Below are 25,192 nucleotides of genomic sequence, written 5' to 3' on the forward strand. Positions count from 1 at the left end.
AATTCTCAGGAAATACAAATGAGAATCACTACAAAGATTTTCTAAATGTTTAAGAAATCTCTTCATCTTCTTAACATATATCTCTAGGTTCTCACTAATTCACCATTAAATTAAATGTCCAAATTATTTCTAAGGCGATTTTGGTTTGCTTTTGTTTTTTAATAGCTAATGCCTAATACAAAAGTTTTACTCCCAATAACCAACTTTACAGCAGCCCATAACTGTTTTTGCTACATAATGTTATACACAGACAAGAAGAATAGAAAAATTTGCTCAAGATTATTATTCCACTTTCAGAGCATAAAGAATTCCTTTATATAATAATGATATACTCTCATTTAATCCTTACCTTCTTTTAGAGCTTTATCCATATTATGAGAAATTACCACCCTTCTGGACTGAACTGACTCATGTGAGTTTCCACACACAGGACTCTGAAATGCAAGGGAAGAAAAAAGATACATATTTCTAAGTGAAGTGATCATTTATTAAATCAAAACCAAAGGTATAAAATAGCATCTAGATTACATTAAAATAATGCTTGACAGATTATAAAGCTGTCCTGGAAAAGTCAATAAACGCTTAAGATTAGTGAAAACATTCTTTGTAGAATTAAAAAAGGATTTTCCCTACCAGATACCAGAACAGGATGATGGCAGTGTGGCAGCAACAAAACAACAGAACAGCACAGAGAACAAAATCAGACACACGTATACACGGGAGTTAAGAACACCACAAAGAAAGAATTTGAAATCAATGAGGAAAACATAGCACTCAATAAATAATGTTGGGATAATCTGATATTCAAGTGGGAAAAACAATTAGATTCGTACCTCACATCTTATACATAACAGCTTCAATTTGATTAAAGAGCTAATTTTTTTTAATTAAAATAGTATTAGGAAGAAATAAGGGAGAAGCTGTTTATGATCTTGGGAAGTTATAAAACAAACAAACAAAAAAACCTGACAAATGACTATTTAAATTAGAAAGCTCCTGTATAACAAACACACTATAAACAAAATAGAAACTATAAACTAGGATACATTGTCTGCAACATATGAAACAAAGGACCATTATTTAATTTATAAACAGCTCCTAAGAAAAAAGTAACTCAAAAGAAAATAAAGTAAAAAAACTGAAAAGGCAAATCAAAAGATAAACAGATTACCAATAAATACAGTTTTTAAATGCAACCCCATTTTTAATTACAGAAATGCAAATTAAAGGAATGAGATACTATCAGACAGCCAAAGGGGATAAAAACTCATAATATCCGATGTTGGCAAGGATACAGGGAAATGTCATTTCCGTACAGTGTTGGGGGAACATCTGTTTCTACGGGCTTTTAGGAAGGTAACTGATATAAATGCTGAAGAAAGCATCACAACAGAACTGTGGAACTCCAAACTTAATAAGCTGTCAATAAAAAAAAAAAAAAGTGTCTAGAATATACCATGTTTTATTATTTAAAATCACTGTCTCGAGTCTTTTGTTCAAAAAATAAAAATTTGAATAAAATAAACAAAAAAAGAAAGACTACACAATACCGGGGAGATCAGCACAACTTGACCAAGACAAAGTCATGGACGCGGCACTGAAACATCCAAACTCCCTGAGGGGCCACGTTGCTGGGCTGAGGCCTAGGGACCATGGTCTCAGGGGACACCTAGATCAACTGGCGTAACATAGTTTATAAAGAAAATGTTCTACATCCTACTTTGGTGAGTAATGTCTGGGGTCGTAAAAGCTTGTGAGTGGCCATCTAAGATACTCCACTGGTCTCACCTTGTCTGGAGCAAAGGAGAATGAAGAAAGCAAAAGACACAGGGAAAGATTAGTCCAACGGACTAATGGACCACAACCACCACCGCCTCCACCAGACTGAGTCCAGCACAACTAGATGGTGCCCAGCTACCACCACCAACTGCTCTTACAGGGCTCACAATAGAGGGTTCCAGACAGAGGTGGAAAAAAAAAACAACAAAATTCTAACTCACAAAAAAAGACCAGCGTTACTGGTCTGACAGAGACTAGAGGAACTCCAGGACCAAAGTCACGGGGCGGGGGGCGGGGGGGGGGGGAAGGAAGGTTACCAAACCCAAAAACCCAGTCCACATATATGGAAATCCTAAAATTCTATCCTTTGATTCAGCAATTTCACTTCTAGGAGTCTATATGACAGAAATACACATATGCAAAACAGTATACGTACAACACATCTCACTGTCATATTAATTATAAGAGCAAAAAACTGGAAATAACCCAAATGTACATCAATAGCCAAACAATTAAACCAGGGCTTCAAATCAGTTTAAACCAGCTCACAAAGCGAAACCGGAATAGACTTGAATTTTTACAATTTGGGTGATTCGGAAGGATGACCGGAACAGGAAAAATTACTGATAGAAGCCCTGGAACGGGAGACTCGGAAGAGGTGTAGCGAGACCTTCCAGGAGCCTGATGCACAAGCCAGGAGTGTGGAAAGCGGACAGGTCGGCCGCCACCTTTGAGCCCGGCACTGCTGTTTCCCACTCTGCACAAAATCCAACAGGCAAGAGATCTGGTTGCTATGCAATGCACACGCTGCCCTTGTTTTCTAAAAGGGAGATTAGGTTTCTAGAAGGACTTCAACCGTAATTTTTCCCGTTCCAGTTATCATTTCAGTTCACCCAAATTTTAAAAATTCTCATCTGCTCTGATTTCACTTCCTCAGCCAGGACTGAACTGGGAAGAAGCAGTTTGAATTCAATTATGCCACATTCATGCTTTAGAATATAATACAGCCATTAAAAAGAATGAGTTAGAGTCACACCTATCTTCATGGAAAGTTTTCCATGACGGGAAAATGTTTGGAGGTACATATGCCAAACTATTAAAAGTGATTTCCTCTAGGCTGGAATAAAGAATTTAAAATTTTTAATGGTAAAAAGATACTCTTTGGCCAAAAAAAAAAAAAAGAGAGAGAGAGATAGAGAATATGTACAGATTTAAATTCTCACTACCTGGCTAGTAAGACTACATTGGATAAAAAAAATTTTTTACTTGATCACATACCAAAGTGATCGAAAGTGTATATTATGTAATTGGGGCACACATGATTGATTTTGGAGGAAAAAAGGGAAAGAAACCAAATAACATTTATAAATTGTAAAGCATTTTTGTGTACTTGTGAAAAATTACAAGTGCTTGACTAGTTATTACCAGCCACAGAGGAGATTACTGTCTTACTATCACCCCCATCCAAAAAACAAGCAGGAGGAAATGGCTTTGTTCTCAGGCAGGCCACATCAGCACAGCCGCAGTCAATCCCACCGCCCTGGCACACCAGCACAGCCGCAGTCAATCCCACTGCCCTGGCACACCAGCACAGCCGCAGTCAATCCCACTGCCCTGGCACACCAGCACAGCCGCAGTCAATCCCACTGCCCTGGCACACCAGCACAGCCGCAGTCAATCCCACCACCCCGGTCCACGCAACTGACAGGGGGGAGTTCCTAGTCCTGGGCTTAGTCTCATGCTATCCGTGGATCAAACGCCAGTTTCACTGCTGTTCGTCCTCATTGTTATTAAAAACAAACAAACCAAAAGCCATAGCTTTAAGTGTTTAGTGGGAATACTTTTAAAAGCCTTAAGATGTACTTATCGCACTCATGAAAGAGAAGACACTCCTATATACTATCAATTAACCTATAACATTCAACACTTTCCCAAAAAATTTAAAAAACTTAAATAATTATACTAATATATAGAAAAAGCCATTTAATGAATTAAAAAACAAACCCATTTAAAACAATTTTCTAGCCTCTAGGTAGCTCTCTATAAAATTAAAAGGTCAGCATACTTTATTGTAAATTTTTAAATTTTTCTTTAGTTGATTAAAAAAATGAGGAAAAGAGAAGACTTTTTAAATTCTAGTACTTTTTAAACCCCAGGCAGACATTTAAACAACATAAATTTTTGACAACTTTTTGAGTTAAATACTTCTAAAAGGCTATACTGATAAATGGAGTCCCTGGGCAGCATAAACGATTTAGTGCTCAGCTGCTGGCCGTAGGTTGGAGGTTCAAGTCCACCCAGAGGTACGTGGGAAGAAAGGCCTGGCGATCTATTTCTGAAAAAATCAGCCACTGAAAACCCTGTGGAGCACAGCTCTGCTCTGACGCAATGGGGATGGACTCTCTGGAAACTGGAACTGATAAATAATTACAATCACAACTTTTCAAGGTGTTAGCAAATTACCTGGTTATCGTTTCCCCATTATAGGTATGGTATTTTACTGCACAATGTCAGATGATAAAACCAAAGCCAAACAACACTTATTTGAGAAATTCCTGAATTTGGGTTTTTTAAATGTAAATTGTCTTTCAGGGTGGGGGAAATGCAAGTATGAATGCGAATGACAACACCATATTCTCAGTTTTACAACTTCCTTCAGAGCTTTTAATTTTTTTATTCTTACCTTTTTTTGTCCCCTAGTTGTGGCTCTACTACGTCCTGCCATGTGTCTGCATATTTCTTTTCTCTCTTCACTCCACATTTAGCTGTTATATATAAACATCTATTTGTCATTATTGACTGTTCACAAATAAGGCCTTTGTTCTCTCGAGTTAAAAAGCTATGAGAACGTTTTCCTATTTTGGCTCTTTAAGCAAAAGTTCTATTATTTTTTCAATCTGATTTTCTAATTTCACCGTGGATTCCCACCACTCTTCCTACCCCATCTCCCTTCATGGATCACCGGCCCTTGTTAGAAAAAAGTTCATCATCTTTATCCCATTTCGACAGCCTGACGAGAGTCTATATGTAAGGAGCAACAAAAATCCAAACCAAGCCCACTGCCATCAAGTCAGAGTCAATTCCAACTCATAGCCACCCTATCAGAGAGTATAACTGCCCCGTAGGGTTTCCAAGGCTGAAATCTTTACGGAAGCAGACTGCCACACTTTTCTCCCAAGAAGTGGCTGGTGGGTTCAAACCGCTGACCTGCCGTTAGCAGCCAAGCAAGTTAACCACTGCACTACCAGGGCTCCTTGTAGGAGAGCAGGGAAGATAAAAAAAGAAAACATCATGAGCCAAAAATCACCGGGTGACGATGCATAAAAATTCCTCTCTAAGGATTTAATATTTATGGAGTCAGAATCTCACGTCTCTACTACTAGAACAACTACTACGTGAGTATGAATTATCCACTACATACTCTATTTCTTTCAAGTCACTAAAGATCAAATTTACTAATCATTATTCAAAGTGAAATCTCAAAAAAAAAGTAAAACTTAAACAAATGCGAGTGAATAAATTCCTGTGACCCAGAGGACAACTGAGCAAAAATGATCCTCATTATCCTTCTATTTACAGGCTTGAATGAAGAAACACCACATAAGAGACTTTCCCAAAAGGCTTGTAAGGCAGATGCTCATTTCCCCTGTCTGCACTGGCAGAGGGCTCATTCCTCAGTGACAGCCTACCTCTGCCCGCCAACCCACTCTCTAAAATGCCAGTTTTAGGAAAGACAAAAGAAAAATGTGTATACTTTTTCTATAATTACAAATAAGTGACAGGAATATTCATTATTCTGGTCCATAAATTAGACTTTAAGTGTAGTCTGACCATTGAGCTTTTGCTTTAAGTCTCCAGTACCCATCACACGCTATTAACTCATAAGAGCTTCAGGAGAACCAGTGGCGCTCTTAGGTAAACAATAACCCAGTCCCAGTGCCGTCGAGTCGATTCCAACTCATAGTGACCCTACAATACACTTTATTTTTTATTTAACGAAAATAAATGAAGTTTGCCTTCATTTTAATGTTTAAACCTAGCTTAAAACCTGCTTGTCAAGATCATTTTTAATCGCAAAGTAAGTTTTCTCCAGAGAAAATGAGAGGTGTCAGTATATAACTGCTCGTTTTAAAAATGTCTTCCAAAGACAGGGCAAAACCTAAAAGCGTTTCTCCAGTTTATGTAACTAGATCCTAGGCATCAAGAAGAAGAGACAGTTCCTGAATACACATCAGCTTTCTGTGTATTCCTGAATAATATCAGCTTTTAGTCTACAGCCATAATGCACTCAAAACTGTCTCTGTGTCAGAGCTGTGTCTCGGGAGAAGGAGCATCCAGAGAGAATCTGAAGAATCTGCACCAAGTGACCTGGGTGCTCCGACATCATTAGCAGCTGAACAACCAGGAACTATCTGGAATCCAGCCAGGACATATACCTCCTTGTCCATTGTTTTTAAATACAACACTGCTCACTGTCGCTTCCTGTGGGTACACAGATGGGGTGGGAACGGCCAACCCATAATTTATAATTCCTTTGGCACCTATTACCTGGACTATTCAACTAAACAAATGTCTTTCCCTTTCCTATACACATTAATTTTTGTTTGTTTTATTTTGAAAAGAAAAACAGTTGTTGTACAGAGTTAAAAAGACGATGGGTGTAATTTCCTGTAAGGCTATTGAAATGGTGATTTATCTTACCAAAATAAACACAATTCCTGGAATCATGATTATTAACCACATGGAGTTGTCACATGGCTGAGCCTTTCCAAATATTCCCAGTATCTGACAATCTACTGGGATCCCATAACTAATACACTCACTCTTAAACCATGTCATTCTCAAAACCATGGTTCCTTACAAACCAATCATATTCTGCTTCAGCCTTGAAAACCAATTTTTTCAAAAGCAAAGAGCTGAAAGAACCACACGTAACCTTCCTCAGAAGCTAGGAATGGGCTGAGAAACTTGGAGGTTTCAGGACAAAAGATTGTGAACGTGAGAGATAAGTCATGCCCAACACAAAAGCTGGGCAGTCGTGTTAAACAGAGCTAGGAGGGCAACAAAAGCAGAGGAGAAAGACCATGAGCTCCGAAGTCAGGCAGGCCAGGGCTCTGCCATTTACTAATGGTGGATCCTTGGCCCAGCCACTTACCTCTCTAGCGTACTTTTTTTAAGTGGGTCAATAATACCTCAGAAGATTGGATGATGAATGTGTACACACACTTCCACCGCAGCACTACTCGCAATAGCCAAAAGGTGGAAACAATCTAGATGTTCATCAAGAGATGAACAAAGAACAGAACGCGGTGCGTACATACGGTGGAGTATCACTCAGTCACACAGAGAAGTGAAGGCCTGCTGCACGCAACAACTCCGATGAACCTTGAAAACACCATGCTGAGTGAGTAAGTCGGTCACAAAATCACATGAAATATGCAAACGTGCAGAGACCCAGGTTCTTCAGTGGTTACAGAGGTAGGAGGGAGGGGGAGAGGAGTCCTTCCAAAGCAGGACTGCGTTTCTGTTAATGGTGGCAGAAGAATCTGGAAACAGCAGCGATAGCTGCCTGACATGTATGTGTAGAAAATGTTCAATTGACAAACGTTTTGTTATACATATTTTACCACAATAAATAAATAATGACCAGGGGAGGGGAGGTAACAGGGGCCAGGTAAGCAAAAAAGTGAATGGGGTTGCCAGCACTCAGTACTTCAGGTGTTCCGACTTTTTTCAACAAAAAAATGAAAATCAAGAATTTTAGGTATCTCCAACTAATTCAACTTTTTTTCTCAACACTGTTGGCCTACACTGTGCCAAACTGTGGGCCATATTCAACCCATGGTCATCCAGCCTGTAAACACCATGGTTCATGTAAACCACTTATGAGAATGCCTGGGATACAGCAGCATTTAAATGATCGATATTATTTCTAATAAAACTCAAAATGTTACTAACTTTTAACAAATTGAAAGTTCATTAATTGGTTGGTTAGCTGCATGGCTGACTGGCTGTATGAAAGGAAAAGGAGAGTGCGAATGAAAGCAAGAATAAAGGACTGAAGAGTTGGGCAACCAGAGCAAGAAACAATGTAACTGCTGTAAACTCTTTGTATCATTCCTGAAATTATACTGTTGCTGAAATAATTTTGCCTTGGGGCTATATACCTTACCCAGAGGAAAGTATACATACGTTTCCTGGAGAAGTTCTACTGGGTATGCGCCTTGTAATGTATCTAAGTATCCAAACAAAACCTGAGTTGATCAGAAGCCCGTTTCCTGGATTGTGCTTTATTATGTTTAATCATGAACTAAAGAAGATCTTGTTTTCCTTATCTATAAAGAAGCTGCGAAACACATACACTGAGAGGTTATCATATAAAGAGATCGTACTGACAGGATGCAGTGGTACTTGTATCTTTTTTTCCCCTCTACAATTTCTATTATAAAAAAGAGAAATTATTCTTTGAAATTCTAACCTACAAATTTTCTCATATTGCTGTTTTTCTAGATTTTAAACATGCTACAATTTCTTTTCAAGTAACTACTTCCAATTATATAAATAGCAGAGAACACATTTTACAACACAGACATAAGAAAGTTCACCCCTAACACCATCATCCAGGAATACCCACTACTGACATTTTGGTGTATTTCCTTCTAATCAGAGAGTCCAACACTTACTGACTAGCTACGTAACCTCGGGCAAGTTATTTAACTTTTCGGTGCCTCCATTTCTTCATCTCTACCTCTTAGGGTTGATGTGAGCGTTGAGTTGGAACACAACACTGCCTGGCACATATTAATTATTATTGGGACTTCTCCGATGCACACACTTCTTTTTAAAAAATTAGGGTCACAGTGTACACACAGTTCTTTATCTTGCTCTTTATACTCAATGTTGTACCACAAGCTCTTCCTGGCCTGTTCCATAATGTACTCACTCTGTTGTTGTTGTTAGTTGTTGAGCAGGTCCCTGACTCATGGAAACCCCACGCACAACAACCCATTGTGATCCATAAGGTTTTCATTAGCTGATTTTTGGAAGTAGATTGTCAGGCATCTCTTCCTGGTCTTCGTCCGAAAACCCCCCTGAAGCCTGTTCAGCATCACGGCATCACAAAGCCCCCCGACAGACGGGCGGTGGCTGATCTGAGGTGCACTGGCCGGGAGCAGAACCCAGGTCTCCCGCGTGGAAGGTAGGAATTCGACCACTGAACCACCACTGCCTCCTTTAATGGCTTTACTATTACACATTTACTTTGTTTCCACCTTTTTGTTGTTGTTGTTGTTGCTATTTTAAATGAAAAATATTTTCATTCCTATGCTACTGGTCTTAGAGTCACCAAAAATGTTCTAAAAAGTACTAAAAATGTCTTTGAAATGTAGAGTCAGTATTCGGGCTCTGACTTCACTCAAAAGATCATGTACCTCAAGAATCTTCTTGTGAAAACCAGGCTTGCTGGCCTGACAGAGGCCGGAGAAACCCTGAGAGAATGGCCCCTGGATGGCCTTTCAGCTCAGTAACGAAGTCACTCCTGAGGTCCACCCTTCAGCCAAAGGTTGAAGAGGCCCACGGGACAAAACAAGACTACAGGGGCGCACCAGATAGGAAGGCAGGAGGGAACAGGAAAGCTGGTAATAGGAACTCAGGGTTGAGAAGGGAGTGTTGACATGTCGTGGGGCTGTTAACCAATGTCACAGAGCAATGTGTGTACTATTTGATAAGAAACTAGTTTGTTCTGTAAACCTTCACCTAAACTACAATTTAAAAAAAAGAGGAAGAAGAACCTTCTTGTGCTTCAAGGAGAGTCTTCTTTCAGTCAAGAAATTGTAGAAACAACAGGGGGTGGGAAATCCCTGAGAGAATGTCAGCTTTGAAGGACAAACTATGTGAAAGTGAACTGGAAACATCCCTTTACAGCCTCTTCGGCCAACTCTAACCATGGACCTTGAATCCCAAGCCTGTGCAGGACACCTCCTGCTTGTGTCAGTAATCAAACAGGGACACGAGTACGGGACACAAGAGGCAGTGTGCAGGGACAGGTCAGGGTCTCCCCTGTCCTGAGGAATACACAGACAGTCAAGTCAACTCTGCCTCCAGAAACATAAATTCCTAGGATGGTTTTACCTAGGATGAGCCTGGCAAGAGGTGAATGGTAGGTCAGCTCATCAGCAGCTTCTGTAGCTTATTATATCATTTACCAAAGTGCGTGCCGTGTTCAGGCGAAAGGCTAACACTGCCTGCGTGCAGCAAACGTATGAATCAGTGTTCTGTTTACATTTCTATAATGAAAGACAGTCATCAGTTAAGCCAGATCCTGAGACTGGATCCTATGACGGGATATGAAATCAGCCAGATCTTTTCTCTGAACAAATGTGAAATCAAATGTGCTTCATGCTGGGGTCCGTTTCCCCCTAGTACTACTACGGCCAAAGCCTAAGACTTCACATTGCAGTGGCAAGAGAGAGCACTCAACCAAGAGCCAGAAAAAAGTAGGCTATAGTTGCTCTGCCGTTACTTGTCAAGTTATAGTGAACACAACTACTCCTCTCAGATTCAGTTCAATTTAAAATAATAATCTGTCCTATTGAGATAAAAAGATTATTACACATCTCAAGAAAGACATGTAAAAGCGCTTTAAAAATTATAAAGTAGAATACAAATATAAATTGCTATTATGACTCCAAAAGCCATCGTTTAGATTTTTCACAATGTTAATTTACTTCCCAGAGAATGATTATATCACATGAGATTAGTATTACAACCATTCATGCTTTCAGATTTTACTACCACATATCAATTCTTTTAGTAATATTTCTTATTAATCTGTTTTCTAAGAGAAGAATGAATATTAACACAAAGGCAAAATCTCTACAGGCTGATTAAGAGAGGTAGGTTTTGAGGTAGGTTAATATACTTGGGATTGGTTTTCCATCAGCTAGAAGGATTAGACTCGCCCGTGAGGTGAAAACTGTGTTTTGTTTCTAATTTCAAAGACTCGAATATGAAGAACCTTAGAAAGCATGCCCCAGCTGATGACTAGAGAAATTAAGTACATTACAAATTGGACATGGGCTTGGAAAGTGAAAACTTGGAAGTACACAGGCAGACAGTAGTTTGCTTAAATTGATAAGTATAAAACAGATGCAGGACTGAAGAAAAGCAAATACGCTTAGGAAAAAATGGTAATTAAAAACTATGGTATCAGCTTTTTGTATTCCTGAAGAGGTTTGTGTAATAAAATTCTATAACCATTTTATCACTGGCTTCCACTGTAATTTTGAAATCATAAGGGATATCACAAGTTTCCATGTTATGAATCGCATTCCCACCAATTCATTCAATTATCTAAAATTTAACTGAGGACTCTATGAGAACCTGACACGTAGCTGGGTACTAGAGAGAGACGTAAATAAATTACAATCTCTGTGCTCAACAGGCTCAGTCTCTTCTTGATGGAAGCTCATAACTGAGTAACTAACGAGCCAGCCACCATGGGAGGCTGTTCTCAGGAATTCTAACATTCCTCCTATTCCGTATTCTCCATACATTTTACACTCCAGCCCAGGTCATGCAAGGAAAGTTATTCAAATATACAATCAATTCACAAAATCATTTCATAGGAACTGTGAAGATCACGCATTCTGAAGTATATTACAAAAATAATTCCCATTTCTCACTGAAACCACTGACTATGAATGATGGAGCCAAAACAGCTGTCCCTGCTTCAAAGCTTTCATGTAACTCAACAACTAGATGAGCCACACAGAACTGCTTTCTCACAGGGTCTCTAGTAATGAAATTAATCACTGCTTTGTCCTCCATAACTGCACTGGAATATCATACATCATTTTCTTAATTAACCTGTTGACTGGAAGTTAAATTAAAAGTGATATCTAGTACCTGATCAGCAAAATATTTTGTTAATTTGATTCACTGTGGTCTCTATTTCCATTGTCTTCTCAAGTCACAATCAACACCCATGGAAGCAGCAATCAAGAAGTCAAAAGACACACTGCATTGGGCAAATCTGCTGCAAAAGACCTCTTTAAAGGATTAAAAAGGAAAGATGTCACTTTAAGGATTAAGGTGTGCCTGAACCAAACCATGATGTTTTCAATCGCCTTATATGAAAGCTGGACAGTGAATAAGGAAGACCAAAGAATTGATGCCTTTCAATTACGGTGTTGGCAAAGAATATCGAATATACCATGGACTGCCAAAAGAATGAACAAATCTGTCTTGGAAGAACTACAGTCAGAACGCTCCTTAGAAGCAAGGATGGCAAGAACTCATCTCACATACTCTGGACATGTTATCAGGAGGGACCAGTCCCTGGAGAAGGACAGCATGCTTAGTAATGTAGAGGGTCAGCAAAAAAGAGGAAGACCCTCAACGAGATAGATTAACACAGTGGCTGCAACAATGGGCTCAAGCATAAAAATAATTGTGAGGGTGGCACGGGACCGGGCAGGGTTTTGTTCTATTGTACACGGGGTCGCTATGAGTCGGAACTGACTCGAAGGTGCCTAACAACAAGCTCCAGGCAGAGTGGCCTCAGTAGCATTTATGTACAAGATGATCTGAATTACTGCCATAAAATACTAGTTGCATAAAATTAAAAATACAATTCAATTAAGTCTACTCAAAAAGGCTGACTTTTATATCCTTTCTAACTGGTAAGTAATTCGCTCCAGCCTAGATACAGAACGAAAAATTGTTTCTTCTGTTTCTATATAAATATGTTGAAATTCAAGAAATAAAACTGTCTTAGAAAGAAAAAAGAAAAACATGGTATTAAAACTGGTCTTGTGCTGCAGCTGTTGATACTATATGAGTACAAATAAACACCTCATGGGAATAGTTTTTTTGGTTCAAAGGTTTAGGGGCATGGTTTCATGGGCCTCTCCAGTCAGTTGGCCTAATACTGTTTTTAGAGTTTCTGCTCTACCTCCTTGTTCAGTGAGTAGTGCCTGGGGTCTTAAAAGCTTGCTAGCAGCTACCCAAGATACAACTGGTTGGTCTCTTTCACCTGGAGCAACAGAGGAAGGCTTCAGATCCAGGAGTCAAAGAAGGAAATGAACTGCTGGTCTAACTGCCTCTGTCAACTACTATCACCTCCGCTGCCATGACCAGAAGCAATGAGTGGTGCCTGGGTACCATTACTGGATGTTTCGATCAAAGATCCAATACATGGATCTTGATCTAAAGAATGAAAAGATGTGGAACAGAACTTCATATTCTTATTGGAAACCAGATTTACTGGACTCACTGAGACTGGGGAAATCCCCAAATCTATTGCCTGGAAACAACTTTTAAGCCTTGAAACAAATATCCCATGAAGTCATCTTTAAATTAAATAACAATTTACCTCATTTAATAAGGAAAGTTCACCCTGACCATTGTACTTTTTTTAAGTAATTATCTATATGAGATGAAACAGACAACAGTAACTCTAAAACACAAGCAAGAACTTTAAGGGGCACAAAGTCTAAGTTAATGGTGGTGAAACAATACAGGAAGAGATAGGGAAAATGGTGACCAAAGTGAAGTACGTAACCGTTGTCAATGAACTATACAAGTTAAAAAAAGATAGGCTTTGTACAGCAGCCACTCTACCTCTGAGTAGAGAGGGCTAAGAAATACACACTTGTGCATGGGGGGACATAAATATATGTGAGTACTAAACGTGACTGAGTTTCATTGGTCCTTGGTGACAACAGGAAGCCTCTATCCATACTTGAAATCATTCCAAATTAGGAGTTTTCAAGAGCAACTTGGGGAATTTGTTAAAAGGCAGATTTCTAGACCATCAACCCCTAAGATTCTTAATTCAGATAGTCCAGGGTGTGTCTTTGGAATAAGTATTTTCAACAAGCATTCTTAAATTATTTCTGTAACCCTTAGACCAAAGTTCAAGAAACACTTTTAAGTTGTCCTAATGACAAAAACTATGATCCCTGAAAAAAACAAAGTGTTTTATTACTAGAAAAATCAGGAAAATTTATTTTAATGCACGAGCATAGCAATCATTCTACATAAATTGGGAAGATAGTCACAAATGAAAAGTCTCACTCATAACTTAAGACTTTGCTCAGTTAATGGAAATTATAATTGTAGTAAGTCATTTGTATTCTCAAAAAGAAAAGAAGTAGTATGGACTGTTTGTCTACCAAATTTCTATCCCATAATGATATTAACAAACCATTAATGACTTTAAAAGACAAGGAATCTAGAATTGGCAAATGTATGGAGACCAATATCGCTGACAATTTCAATTCCTTCTCCATTTATTATAGGTCCAGTTGTGAGGATTTTCATTTTCTTCACATTCAAGTGTAAGCCATACTGAAGGCTGTAGTCTTTAACCTTCATCAGTAAGTACTTTAAATCATCTTCGTTTTTTTTTTAATGAACTTTTATTAAGCTTCAAGTGAACATTTACAATTCCAATCAGTCTGTCACATGTAAGTTTACATACATCTTACTCCCTTCTCCCACTTGCTCTCCCCCTATTGAGTCAGCCCTTTCAGTCTCTCGTTTCGTGCCAATTTTGCCGTCTTCCCTCTCTCTCTATCTTCCCATCCCCCCTCCAGTCAAGAGTTGCCAACACACTCTCCAGTGTCCACCTGATTTAATTAGCTCACTCTTCATCAGCATCTCTCTCCCCCCCCCGCTGACCAGTCCCTTTCATGTCTGATGAGTTGTCTTCGGGGATGGTTCCTGTCCTGGGCCAACAGAAGGTCTGGGGAGCACTGCAGCCGGGACTCCTCTAGTCGCCGTCAGACCATTAAGTATGGTCTTTTTATGAGAATCTGGGGTCTGTATCCCACTGATCTCCTGCTCCCTCAGAAGTTCTCTGTTGTGCTCCCTGACAGGGCAGTCATCGATTGTGGCCGGGCACCAACTAGTTCTTCTGGTCTCAGGATGATGTAGGTCTCTGGTTCATGTGGCCCTTTCTGTCTCTTGGGCTCTTTGTTGTCGTGTGGCCTTGGTGTTCTTCATTTTCCTTTGCTCCAGGTAGGTTGAGACCAATTGATGTATCTTAGATGGCCGCTTGTTAGCATTTAGGACCCCAGACGCCACATTTCAAAGTGGGATGCAGAATGTTTTCATAATAGAATTATTTTCCCAATTGACTTAGAAGTCCCCTCAAACCATTTTCCCCAGACCCCAGCCCCTGCTCCGCTGACCTTTGAAGCTTTCATTTTATCCCGGAAACCTCTTTGCTTTTAGTCCAGTCCAATTGGGCTGACCTTCCTTGTATTTAGTGTTGTCTTTCCCTTCACCCAAAGCAGTTCTTATCTACTGATTGATCAATAAAAAACCCTCTCCCTCCCTCCCTCCCTCCCCCCTTCGTAACCACAAAAGCATGTGTTCTTCTCAGTTTATTCTATTTCTCAAGATCTTATAATAGTGGTCTTATACAATATTTGTCCTTTTGCCTCTGACTAATTTCGCTCAGCATAATGCCTTCCAGATTTCTCCATGTTATGAAATGTTTCAGAGATTCGTCACTGTTCTTTATCGATGCGTAGTATTCCATTGTGTGAATATACCACAATTTATTTACCCATTCATCCGTTGATGGACACCTTGGTTGCTTCCAACTTTTTGCTATTGTAAACAGAGCTGCAATAAACATGGGTGTGCATATATCTGTTTGTATGAAGGCTCTTGTATCTCTAGGGTATATTCCGAGGAGTGGGATTTCTGGGTTGTATGGTAGTTCTATTTCTAACTGTTTAAGATAACGCCAGATAGATTTCCAAAGTGGTTGTACCATTTTACATTTCCACCAGCAGTGTATGAGAGTTCCAATCTCTCCGCAGCCTCTCCAACATTTATTATTTTGTGTTTTTTGGATTAATGCCAGTCTAGGTGGTGTGAGATGGAATCTCATCGTAGTTTTAATTTGCATTTCTCTAATGGCTAATGATCGGGAGCATTTTCTCATGTATCTGTTGGTTGCCTGAATATCTTCTTTAGTGAAATGTGTGTTCATATCCTTTGCCCACTTCTTGATTGGGTTGCTTGTCTTTTTGTGGTTGAGTTTTGACAGAATCATGTAGATTTTAGAGATCAGGCGCTGGTCTGAGATGTCATAGCTGAATATTCTTTCCCAGTCTGTAGGTGGTCTTTTTACTCTTTTGGTGAAGTCTTTAGATGAGCATAGGTGTTTGATTTTTAGGAGCTCCCAGTTATCTGGTTTCTCTTCATCATTTTTGGTAATGTTTTGTATTCTGTTTATGCCCTGTATTAGGGCTCCTAAGGTTGATCCTATTTTTTCTTCCATGATCTTTATCGTTTTAGTCTTTATGTTTAGGTCTTTGATCCACTTGGAGTTAGTTTTTGTGCATGGTGTGAGGTATGGGTCCTGTTTCATTCTTTTGCAAATGGATATCCAGTTATGCCAGCACCATTTGTTAAAAAGACTATCATTTCCCCAATTGACTGACACTGGTCCTTTGTCAAGTATCAGCTGCTCCTACGTGGATGGATTTATATCTGGGTTCTCAATTCTGTTCCATTGGTCTATGTGCCTGTTGTTGTACCAGTACCAGGCTGTTTTGACTACTGTAGCTGTATAATAGGTTCTGAAATCAGGTAGAGTGAGGCCTCCCACTTTCTTCTTCTTTTTTAGTAATGCTTTGCTTATCCGAGGCTTCTTTCCCTTCCATATGAAGTTGGTGATTTGTTTCTCTATCACATTAAAAAATGACATTGGAATTTGGATCGGAAGTGCATTGTATGTATAGATGGCTTTTGGTAGAATAGATATTTTTACTACGTTAAGTCTTCCTATCCAAGAGCAAGGTATGTTTTTCCACTTAAGTATGTCCTTTTGAATTTCTTGTAGTAGAGCTTTGTAGTTTTCTTTGTGTAGGTCTTTTACATCCTTGGTAAGATTTATTCCTAAGTATTTTATCTTCTTGGGGGCTACTGTGAATGGTATTGATTTGGTGATTTCCTCTTCGGTGTTCTTTTTGTTGATGTAGAGGAATCCAAGTGATTTTTGTATGTTTATTTTATAACCTGAGACTCTGCCAAACTCTTCTATTAGTTTCAGTAGTTTTCTGGAGGATTCCTTAGGGTTTTCCATGTATACGATCATGTCACCTGCAAATAGTGATAGCTTTACTTCCTCCTTACCAATCTGGATACCCTTTATTTCTTTGTCTAGCCTAATTGCCCTGGCTAGGACTTCAAGTACGATGTTGAATAAGAGCGGTGATAAAGGGCATCCTTGTCTGGTTCCCGTTCTCAAGGGAAATGCTTTCAGGTTCTCTCCATTTAGAGTGATATTGGCTGTTGGCTTTGCATAGATGCCCTTTATTATGTTGAGGAATTTTCCTTCAATTCCTATTTTGGTAAGAGTTTTTATCATAAATGGGTGTTGGACTTTGTCAAATGCCTTTTCTGCATCTATTGATAAGATCATGTGGTTTTTGTCTTTTGTTTTATTTATGTGATGGATTACATTAATGGTTTTTCTGATATTAAACCAGCCTTGCATACCTGGTATAAATCCCACTTGATCAGGGTGAATTATTTTTTTGATGTGTTGTTGGATTCTATTGGCTAGAATTTTGTTGAGGATTTTTGCATCTATGTTCATGAGGGATATAGGTCTGTAATTTTCTTTTTTTGTAATGTCTTTACCTGGTTTTGGTATCAGGGAGATGGTGGCTTCATAGAATGAGTTGGGTAGTATTCCGTCTTTTTCTATGCTTTGAAATACCTTCAGTAGTAGTGGTGTTAAGTCTTCTCTGAAGGTTTGGTAGAACTCTGCAGTGAAGCCATCGGGCCAGGACTTTTTTTTGTTGGAAGTTTTTTGATTACCTTTTCAATCTCTTTTTTTGTTATGGGTCCATTTAGTTCTTCTACTTCTGAATGTGTTAGTTTAGGTAGATGGTGTTTTTCCAAGAATTTATCCATTTCTTCTAGGTTTTCAAATTTGTTAGAGTACAATTTTTCGTAGTAATCTGATATGATTCTTTTAATTTCATTTGGCTCTGTTGTGATGTGGTCCTTCTTGTTTCTTATTCGGGTTATTTGTTTCCTTTCCTGTTTTTCTTTAGTCAGTCTAGCCAATGGTTTATCAATTTTGTTAATTTTTTCAAAGAACCAGCTTTTGGCTTTGTTAATTCTTTCAATTCTTTTTCTGTTCTCTAATTCATTTGGTTCAGCTCTAATTTTTATTATTTGTTTTCTTCTGGTGCCTGATGGGTTCTTTTTTGCTCACTTTCTATTTGTTGAAGTTGTCGGGACAGTTCTCTGATTTTGGCTCTTTCTTCTTTTTGTATGTGTGCATTTATCGATATAAATTGGCCTCTGAGCACTGCTTTTGCTGTGTCCCAGAGGTTTTGATAGGAAGTATTTTCATTCTCGTTGCTTTCTAAGAATTTCCTTATTCCCTCCTTGATGTCTTCTATAACCCAGTCTTTTTTCAGGAGGGTATTGTTCATTTTCCAAGTATTTGATTTCTTTTCCCTAGTTTTTCTGTTATTGATTTCTAGTTTCATTGCCTTGTGGTCTGAGAAGATGCTTTGTAATATTTCGATCTTTTGGACTCTGCAAAGATTTGTTTTATGACCTAATATGTGGTCTATTCCAGAGAATGTTCCATGTGCACTAGAAAAAAAAGTATATTTTGCAGCAGTTGGGTAGAGAGTTCTGTATAAATCAATGAGGTCAAGTTGGTTGATTGTTGTAAGTAGGTCTTCCGTGTCTCTCTTGAGCTTCTTACTGGATGTCCTGTCCTTCTCCGAAAGTGGTGTGTTGAAGTCTCCTACTATAAATGTGGAGGTGTCTATCTCACTTTTCAATTCTGTTAAAATTTGATTTATGTATCTTGCAGCCCTGTCATTGGGTGCATAAATATTTAATATGGTTATGTCTTCCTGATCAATTGTCCCTTTTATCATTATATAGTGTCCTTCTTTATCCTTTGTGGTGGATTTAAGTCTAAAGTCTATTTTGTCAGAAATTAATATTGCTACTCCTCTTCTTTTTGCTTATTGTTTGCTTGATACATTTTTTTCCATCCTTTGAGTTTTAGTTTGTTTGTGTCTCTAAGTCTAAGGTGTGTCTCTTGCAGGCAGCATATAGATGGATCGTGTTTCTTTATCCAGTCCGAGACTCTCTGTCTCTTTATTGGTGCATTTAGTCCATTTACATTCAGCATATATTATAGATACATAAGTTTTTAGTGCTGTCATTTTGATGCCTTTTCATGTGTGTTGTTGGCCATTTCATTTTTCCACATACTTTTTTGTGCTGAGACGTTTTTCTTAGTAGATTGTGAGATCCTCATTTTCATAATGTTTAACTTTGTGTTAGTTGAGTCGTTACGTTTTTCTTGACTTTTTTCTTGAGTTATGGAGTTGATATTCCTTTTTGTGGTTACCTTATTATTTACCCCATTTTTCTAAGTAAAAACCTAACTTGTATCGTTCTGTATCGCCTTGTATCACTCTCCATCTGGCAGTTCAATGCCTCCTATATTTAGTCCCTCTTTTTGATTATTGTGATCTTTTATCTATTGATTTCCATGATTCCCTGTTATGTGTATTATTTTGTTTATTTATTTATTTTTTAGAATTAATCTTAATTTGTTTGTTTTTGTGCTTTCCCTATTTGCGTTGATATCAGGACGTTCTGTTTTGTGACCTTGTATTGTGCTGGTATCTGATATTATTGGTCATGTGACCAAACAATCTCCTTTAGCATTTCTTGTAGCCTTGGTTTGGTTTCTGCAAATTCTCTAAACTTGTGTTTATCTGTAAATATCTTAATTTCTCCTTCATATTTCAGAGAGAGTTTTGCTGGATATATGATCCTTGGTTGGCAGTTTTTCTCCTTCAGTGTTCTGTATATGTCGTCGCATTCCCTTCTTGCCTGCATGGTTTCTGCTGAGTAGTCTGAACTTATTCTTATTGATTCTCCCTTGAAGGAAACCTTTCTTTTCTCCCTGGCTGCTTTTAAAATTTTCTCTTTATCTTTGGTTTTGGCAAGTTTGATGATAATATGTCTTGGTGTTTTTCTTTTTGGATCAGTCTTAAATGGGGTTCGATGAGCATCTTGGATAGATATCCTTTCGTCTTTCATGATGTCAGGGAAGTTTTCTGTCAGGAGTTCTTCAACTATTTTCTCTGTGTTTTCTGTCCCCCCTCCCTGTTCTTGGACTCCAATCACTCGCAAGTTATCCTTCTTGATAGAGTCCCACATGATTCTTAGGGTTTCTTCATTTTTTTTAATTCTTTTATGTGATTTTTTTTCAGCTATGTTGGTGTTGATTCCCTGGTCCTCCAGATGTCCCAGGCTACATTCTAATTGCTCGAGTCTGCTCCTCTGACTTCCTATTGCGTTGTCTAATTCTGTAATTTTATTGTTAATCTTTTGGATTTCTACATGCTGTCTCTCTATGGATTCTTGCAACTTATTAATTTTTCCACTATGTTCTTGAATTATCTTTTTGAGTTCTTCAACAGTTTTATCAGCGTTCCTTGTCTTTTTCTGCAGTTAGCCTAATTTCATTTGTGATGTCTTGAAGCATTCTGTAAATGAATTTTTTATATTCTGTATCTGATAATTCCAGGATCGTATCTTCATTTGGGAAAGATTTTGATTCTTTTATTTGGGGGGTTGGAGAAGCTGTCATGGTCTGCTTCTTTATGTGGTTTGATATGGACTGCTGTCTCCGAGCCATCACTGGGAAACTAGTTTTTCCAGAAAATCTGCTAAAAAAAAATGCAGTCAGATCCCTATCAGAGTTCTCCCTCTGGCTCAGGCTATTCGGATGTTAATGGAGCTGCCTGGGGAGGGTAGGGGAGGGATCAGAGAGCTAGGAGTGTAGCACCTCAGAATATAGCCAGAGTTGTTTGTCTTACTTGGAATGACTCTTATATCTGAGATTTCCGCGGGGCGCATCGCCTTCATGTACTAGCTGTGTGGAGATTGCCCCCCGGGCGTTCTGGCCCGCTGGCGTCACGGTCAGATCCTCCGCTGTCAGCCCCACCCCCAAGGTTAAGGCTCCCCTACTGGGACGGTGCACTCCCATCTCCAAAATCAGTCGCTTTCTCCCGGGGACTCCCCGTCCCACCAGCCACGTCGCGCGCCGCTCCCGCAAACCGGGTGGGCTCCCCCCCCCGGGGTCAGCTCAGGAAAGCGGAGCAGGTCTCCGCGCCTGAGTCGCGACTGCGTGTCCCGCCTGGGGCGCCGCTCTCCCTGCTCCAAGGCAGCCACTGCCTTCCGGGGACTTCTTCCACCGGCTGCTCCGCCACACCGCCCGTGCGAACCGGCTGGGCCCGCGCAAACCAGTTGGGACCGCCCCGGGGTCAATTCAGGGGAATGTAGCTGATCTCCGTGCTCACGCCCCGACTGCGCCCGCCAAAATCCCAGTGGGACGGCTCCCCGGCTGGGACGCTGCTCTCCCTGCTCCAAGACCAGTCACTGCCTCCCGGGGACTTCTCCCTCCGGCGCGCCGCAATGCTCGCGCGAACTGGGTGGGCGCCGCCCGCGCGAACGGCTGGCCCCCCCCCGGGGTCAATTCAGAGGAATGTAGCTGGTCCCCGCGCTCACGCCCCACCCGCGCCCGCCAAAATGCCAGCGGGACGGCTCCCCGGCTGGGACGCTGCTCTCCCCGCTCGAAGACCAGTCACTGCCTCCCGGGGACTTCTCCCTGCGGTGCACCGCGCCACTCGCGCGAACTGGTTGGGTGCCGCCCTCACGAACGACTGGGCCCCCCCCCGGGGTCAATTCGGGGAAATGTAGCTGGTCCCCGCAGTTGTGCCATGCCCGGTCCCCGCCAAACTCCCGGCGGGACGGTTCCCCGGCTGGGACGCTGCTCTCCCCGCTCCAAGACCAGTCACTGCCTCCTGGGGACTTCTCCCACCGGCTGCGCCGCCACTCCGCCCGCGCCAACTGGCTGGGCTCCCTCCCGGGATGAGTTCGGGGGCTAGGGCTGGGCCCCTTGTCTGTGCCGTCTGCCCCCCTGGGCTCTGCCCCAAATCGGGCTCCGAAGGTCACCTGCCTGGTACGCTGGCTCCTGGCTCTGAAAACAATCGCTGTCTCCCCGTATTTGTTCGTTCTCCGTCTCTAAATCTGTGTTTGTTGTTCAGAGTTCGTAGATTGTTATGTATGTGATCGATTCACTTGTTTTTCCGAGTCTTTGTTGCAAGAGGGATCCGCGGTAGCGTCCACCTAGTCCGCCATCTTGGCCCCCCTCATCTTCGTTTTTGACAAGCAAGGTTGTATTGATCAAAAGGAGAATCAACACTGCATATCGCCAGTTGTTAATGACTCTTCCTCCAATCCTGATGCCATGTTCTTCTTACAGTGCAGCTTCTCAGATTATTTGTTCAGCATACAGATTTAATAAGGAAAGTAAAAGGATACAACCATGCCACACACCTTTTCCAGTTCTGAACTACGCAGTATCCCCTGTTCTGTTTGAATGACTGTCTCTTGATCCATGTACAGTTTTCCACATAAGCACAATTAAATGTTCTGGAATTCCCATTCTTCACAATGTTATCCATAATCTATTATGATCCACACAGTCGAATGCCTTGCATAGTCAATAAAACACAGGTAAACATCTTTCCAGCGTTCTGTTTTCGGCCAAGATCCATCCGACATCAGCAATGATATCCCTTATTCCACATCCTCTTCTGAATCCAGCTTGAACTTCTGGCAGTTCTCTGTCAATGCACAACTGCAGTCATTTCTGAATTATCTTCAGCAGAATTTTGCTAGCATGTGATATTAATGGTGTTGTTCAAAAGTTTCCACATTCCATTTGATCATCTTTCTTGGGAATGGGCACAAATACGGAACTCTTCCAGTTGGCTGGCCAGATAGCTATCTTCCAAATTTCTTGAAAGAGATAAGTGCTTCCATCGCACTGTTTTGTTGAAGTATCTCGACTGGTATTCTGTGGTTTCCTGGAGCCTTGTTTTTTGCCAATGCTTTCGGCGCAGCTTGAATGTCTTCCTTCAGCAACTCTGGTCCCTAATCTTATACTACCGTCTGAAACAGATGTTCTTCCGAACAGCAACCAACTCATTTGTTGATGCTGCCTGCATCATTCAATTTTTTACTCACAGAATCATGATAAGTGGAGAAAAAGCTGAAGTTGTCAAGATTTCATTCCACTTGGATCAACAATCAGTATCCATGAAGTGGCAATCAAATTAAATGATGCATTGTATGCGAACATGCTGCAAAAGACCTTTTTAAAGTTTTAAAAAGCAAAGATGTCACTTTGAGGACTAAGGTGCATCCGGCCCAAGCCATGGCCTTTTCAATCGCTGCGTAAACATGCAAAAGTCAGATAATGAAAAAGAAGGCACACAAAGAATTACGCATTCTAACTGTGGTGCCGCAAAAAATACTGAATATACTGTGGCCTGCCAAAAAAAAATGAACAAATCAGTCTTAGAAGAAATATAACCAGAATGTTCCTTAGAAGAAAGGATGGTGAAACTTTGACTTGCTTACTTTGGACACGTCATCAGAAAAGACCACTCGCTAGAAAAGGACATCATGTTTGGTAAAGTACAATGAAAATGAGCAAATTCCTCAATAAAATGGATTGACACAAAAGTTGCAACAATGTAGTGAAACATACCAACAATCATGTAGAAGGCACAGGAGCCAGCAATATTTCATTTTGTCGTACACAGGTTGCCATTAGTCAGAACTGGCTAATGGGCAAGTAACAACAAAAACATAGAGACCAAAGCTTGTATTAGTGGTTACCGGGGGCGGGAAGGCAGTTATTGCTTAAGGGGCACTGAGTTTCTATTAAGGATGATAGAAAAGTTGGAAACTGATAGTGGTGATGTTTGTATAACATAATGAAAGTAATTAACGTCACTGAATTATACACGTAAAAAAAGTTGAAATGGAAAATGTTGAAACAAATGTTTTGTTATACATATTTTTACCACAATAAAAAAGGCAAGTAAAACCAGTTAATGAGAGACAATTTTAAATATAGTGCTTTAATCTAGAATTATTTTTATTCCTAGAACGGTCTACAATTTATACAGGCACTGAATAAAACCATTCTTGGAAATTTAACATGGCTAAAACACACTCCTCTAAAAAAAAAAAAAAAAAAAAAAAACTCTATTTCATGACATCTAACCTCTATTGCATTTAATCAGTAAAACTGCTCCTGGGTACAGTTGTGAGCAAAGGCCCTGAATGACTCTGGGTCAAGAGCTGGCCTTGGGCAAAACAGTCAAGGAACAACAATCCCACTCCAACCCCCTCTAGCCTGACCCATTCCTTCTGATTTCATAATACATAATGCAGTCTTCCTTCCCTGGAAACATTTCACTACAGAGCTTCTGGGCCAATTCCTTCAATCAAAAGAGAAATAAGATGAGCAATGTGGAACATCAGTCCCAGTCATATCCATAGTTCTTTGACCTCTTCAAATCCTATGACCCTCACCTCCACTCCACTTTGGAGATGCACTCTCGTGGCCACACTGCAGGTTTTGGCCTGACAGTGAGAAGACCTCCAACTCCTTTGGCCCTTCCCTTTTTTCCAAGCCCTAGGCGATCTCCTGGCCTCAGTTCCTTCCTTGGCTTAGATATCACAGTTGATATCTGAGCAACTCTCATCACACATTCTTGTGCCCTAACCTTTGATCATATCATGCCACAGTCTGTTTTCTTCACTGCTTCACCTCAGGGGCTAAATGCTCCTCCAACAAAAATTTTGCAACCACGCTGATGGATGTCACCACATTCTCAGGGCCTCCAACCCCATCCTGGCCCTCAACCCTTCAACAATCAGCCCACTTATCTTTGCTACACTTCTCCCTAGTTCGGCAGCAGAGCAGAAAGATTAAGAGTGCTGGCTCCAGCGTCAGACAGAAAGCCTGCAACCATCATTCACAAGTCACTTAATCTCTTTAAATATGTTTCCTGCTTTATAAAATGGAGATAATAATAGTAACTATCTCAAGGGATAACTGTGGTGATTAAATAAGAATCTGCATGTAAAGTAGTGAGTACAGTGTCTGCTATACAGCAAGGACCCAATAAATGCATTTGCTGTTATTTTCTCCAGTAATTTTTCCAGACCTTTACCACCTCCCTAAACGTTATCCTCTACACGTCATCCTCCTCACTATCAGTAATTATTTTTGCCTCCACTTACCAAGAAAGGAAAGGCTATCCAGCTTGAAATCTTAATTCTCCTGCAAAGTTCTCAATACCTGCTCCCTTTTTCACTTCTTGCCAACTAATCTCAAGTCTAAAGCCTCCACCTGTGCTCTGAGGCTGGTCTTTGCCTAAACACTCCGCCAGTCATCATCTATCGCCTAGATTTTCAGTCCCTTCCTCTCTGCAATCTTTCCCTTTAACCTAAAAATGTGCCTAAAACTCTT

At 40.3% G+C, this 25,192-nt stretch overlaps 1 protein-coding gene across 5 annotated transcripts in view; it reads right to left on the minus strand.

The window, feature by feature from the left end:
- Window positions 1-25,192, minus strand: part of SNX25 (sorting nexin 25) — a 164,137-nt gene that overhangs the window by 123,678 nt on the left and 15,267 nt on the right. The window contains exon 2 of one of the 5 annotated variants that reach the window (XM_064272930.1): window positions 350-434. In XM_064272930.1, the coding sequence (XP_064129000.1) occupies window positions 350-371 (22 nt within the window). In that variant the 5' untranslated portion in view covers window positions 372-434. Of the gene's footprint in view, window positions 1-349; window positions 1,030-25,192 lie in introns of those variants that run through there. The other 4 variants (XM_064272932.1, XM_064272931.1, XM_064272929.1 and 1 more) reach the window with 4 other exon arrangements.

Source organism: Loxodonta africana, chromosome 19 (genome assembly GCF_030014295.1).
Source record: "Loxodonta africana isolate mLoxAfr1 chromosome 19, mLoxAfr1.hap2, whole genome shotgun sequence".
NCBI classification, from domain to species: domain Eukaryota; kingdom Metazoa; phylum Chordata; class Mammalia; order Proboscidea; family Elephantidae; genus Loxodonta; species Loxodonta africana.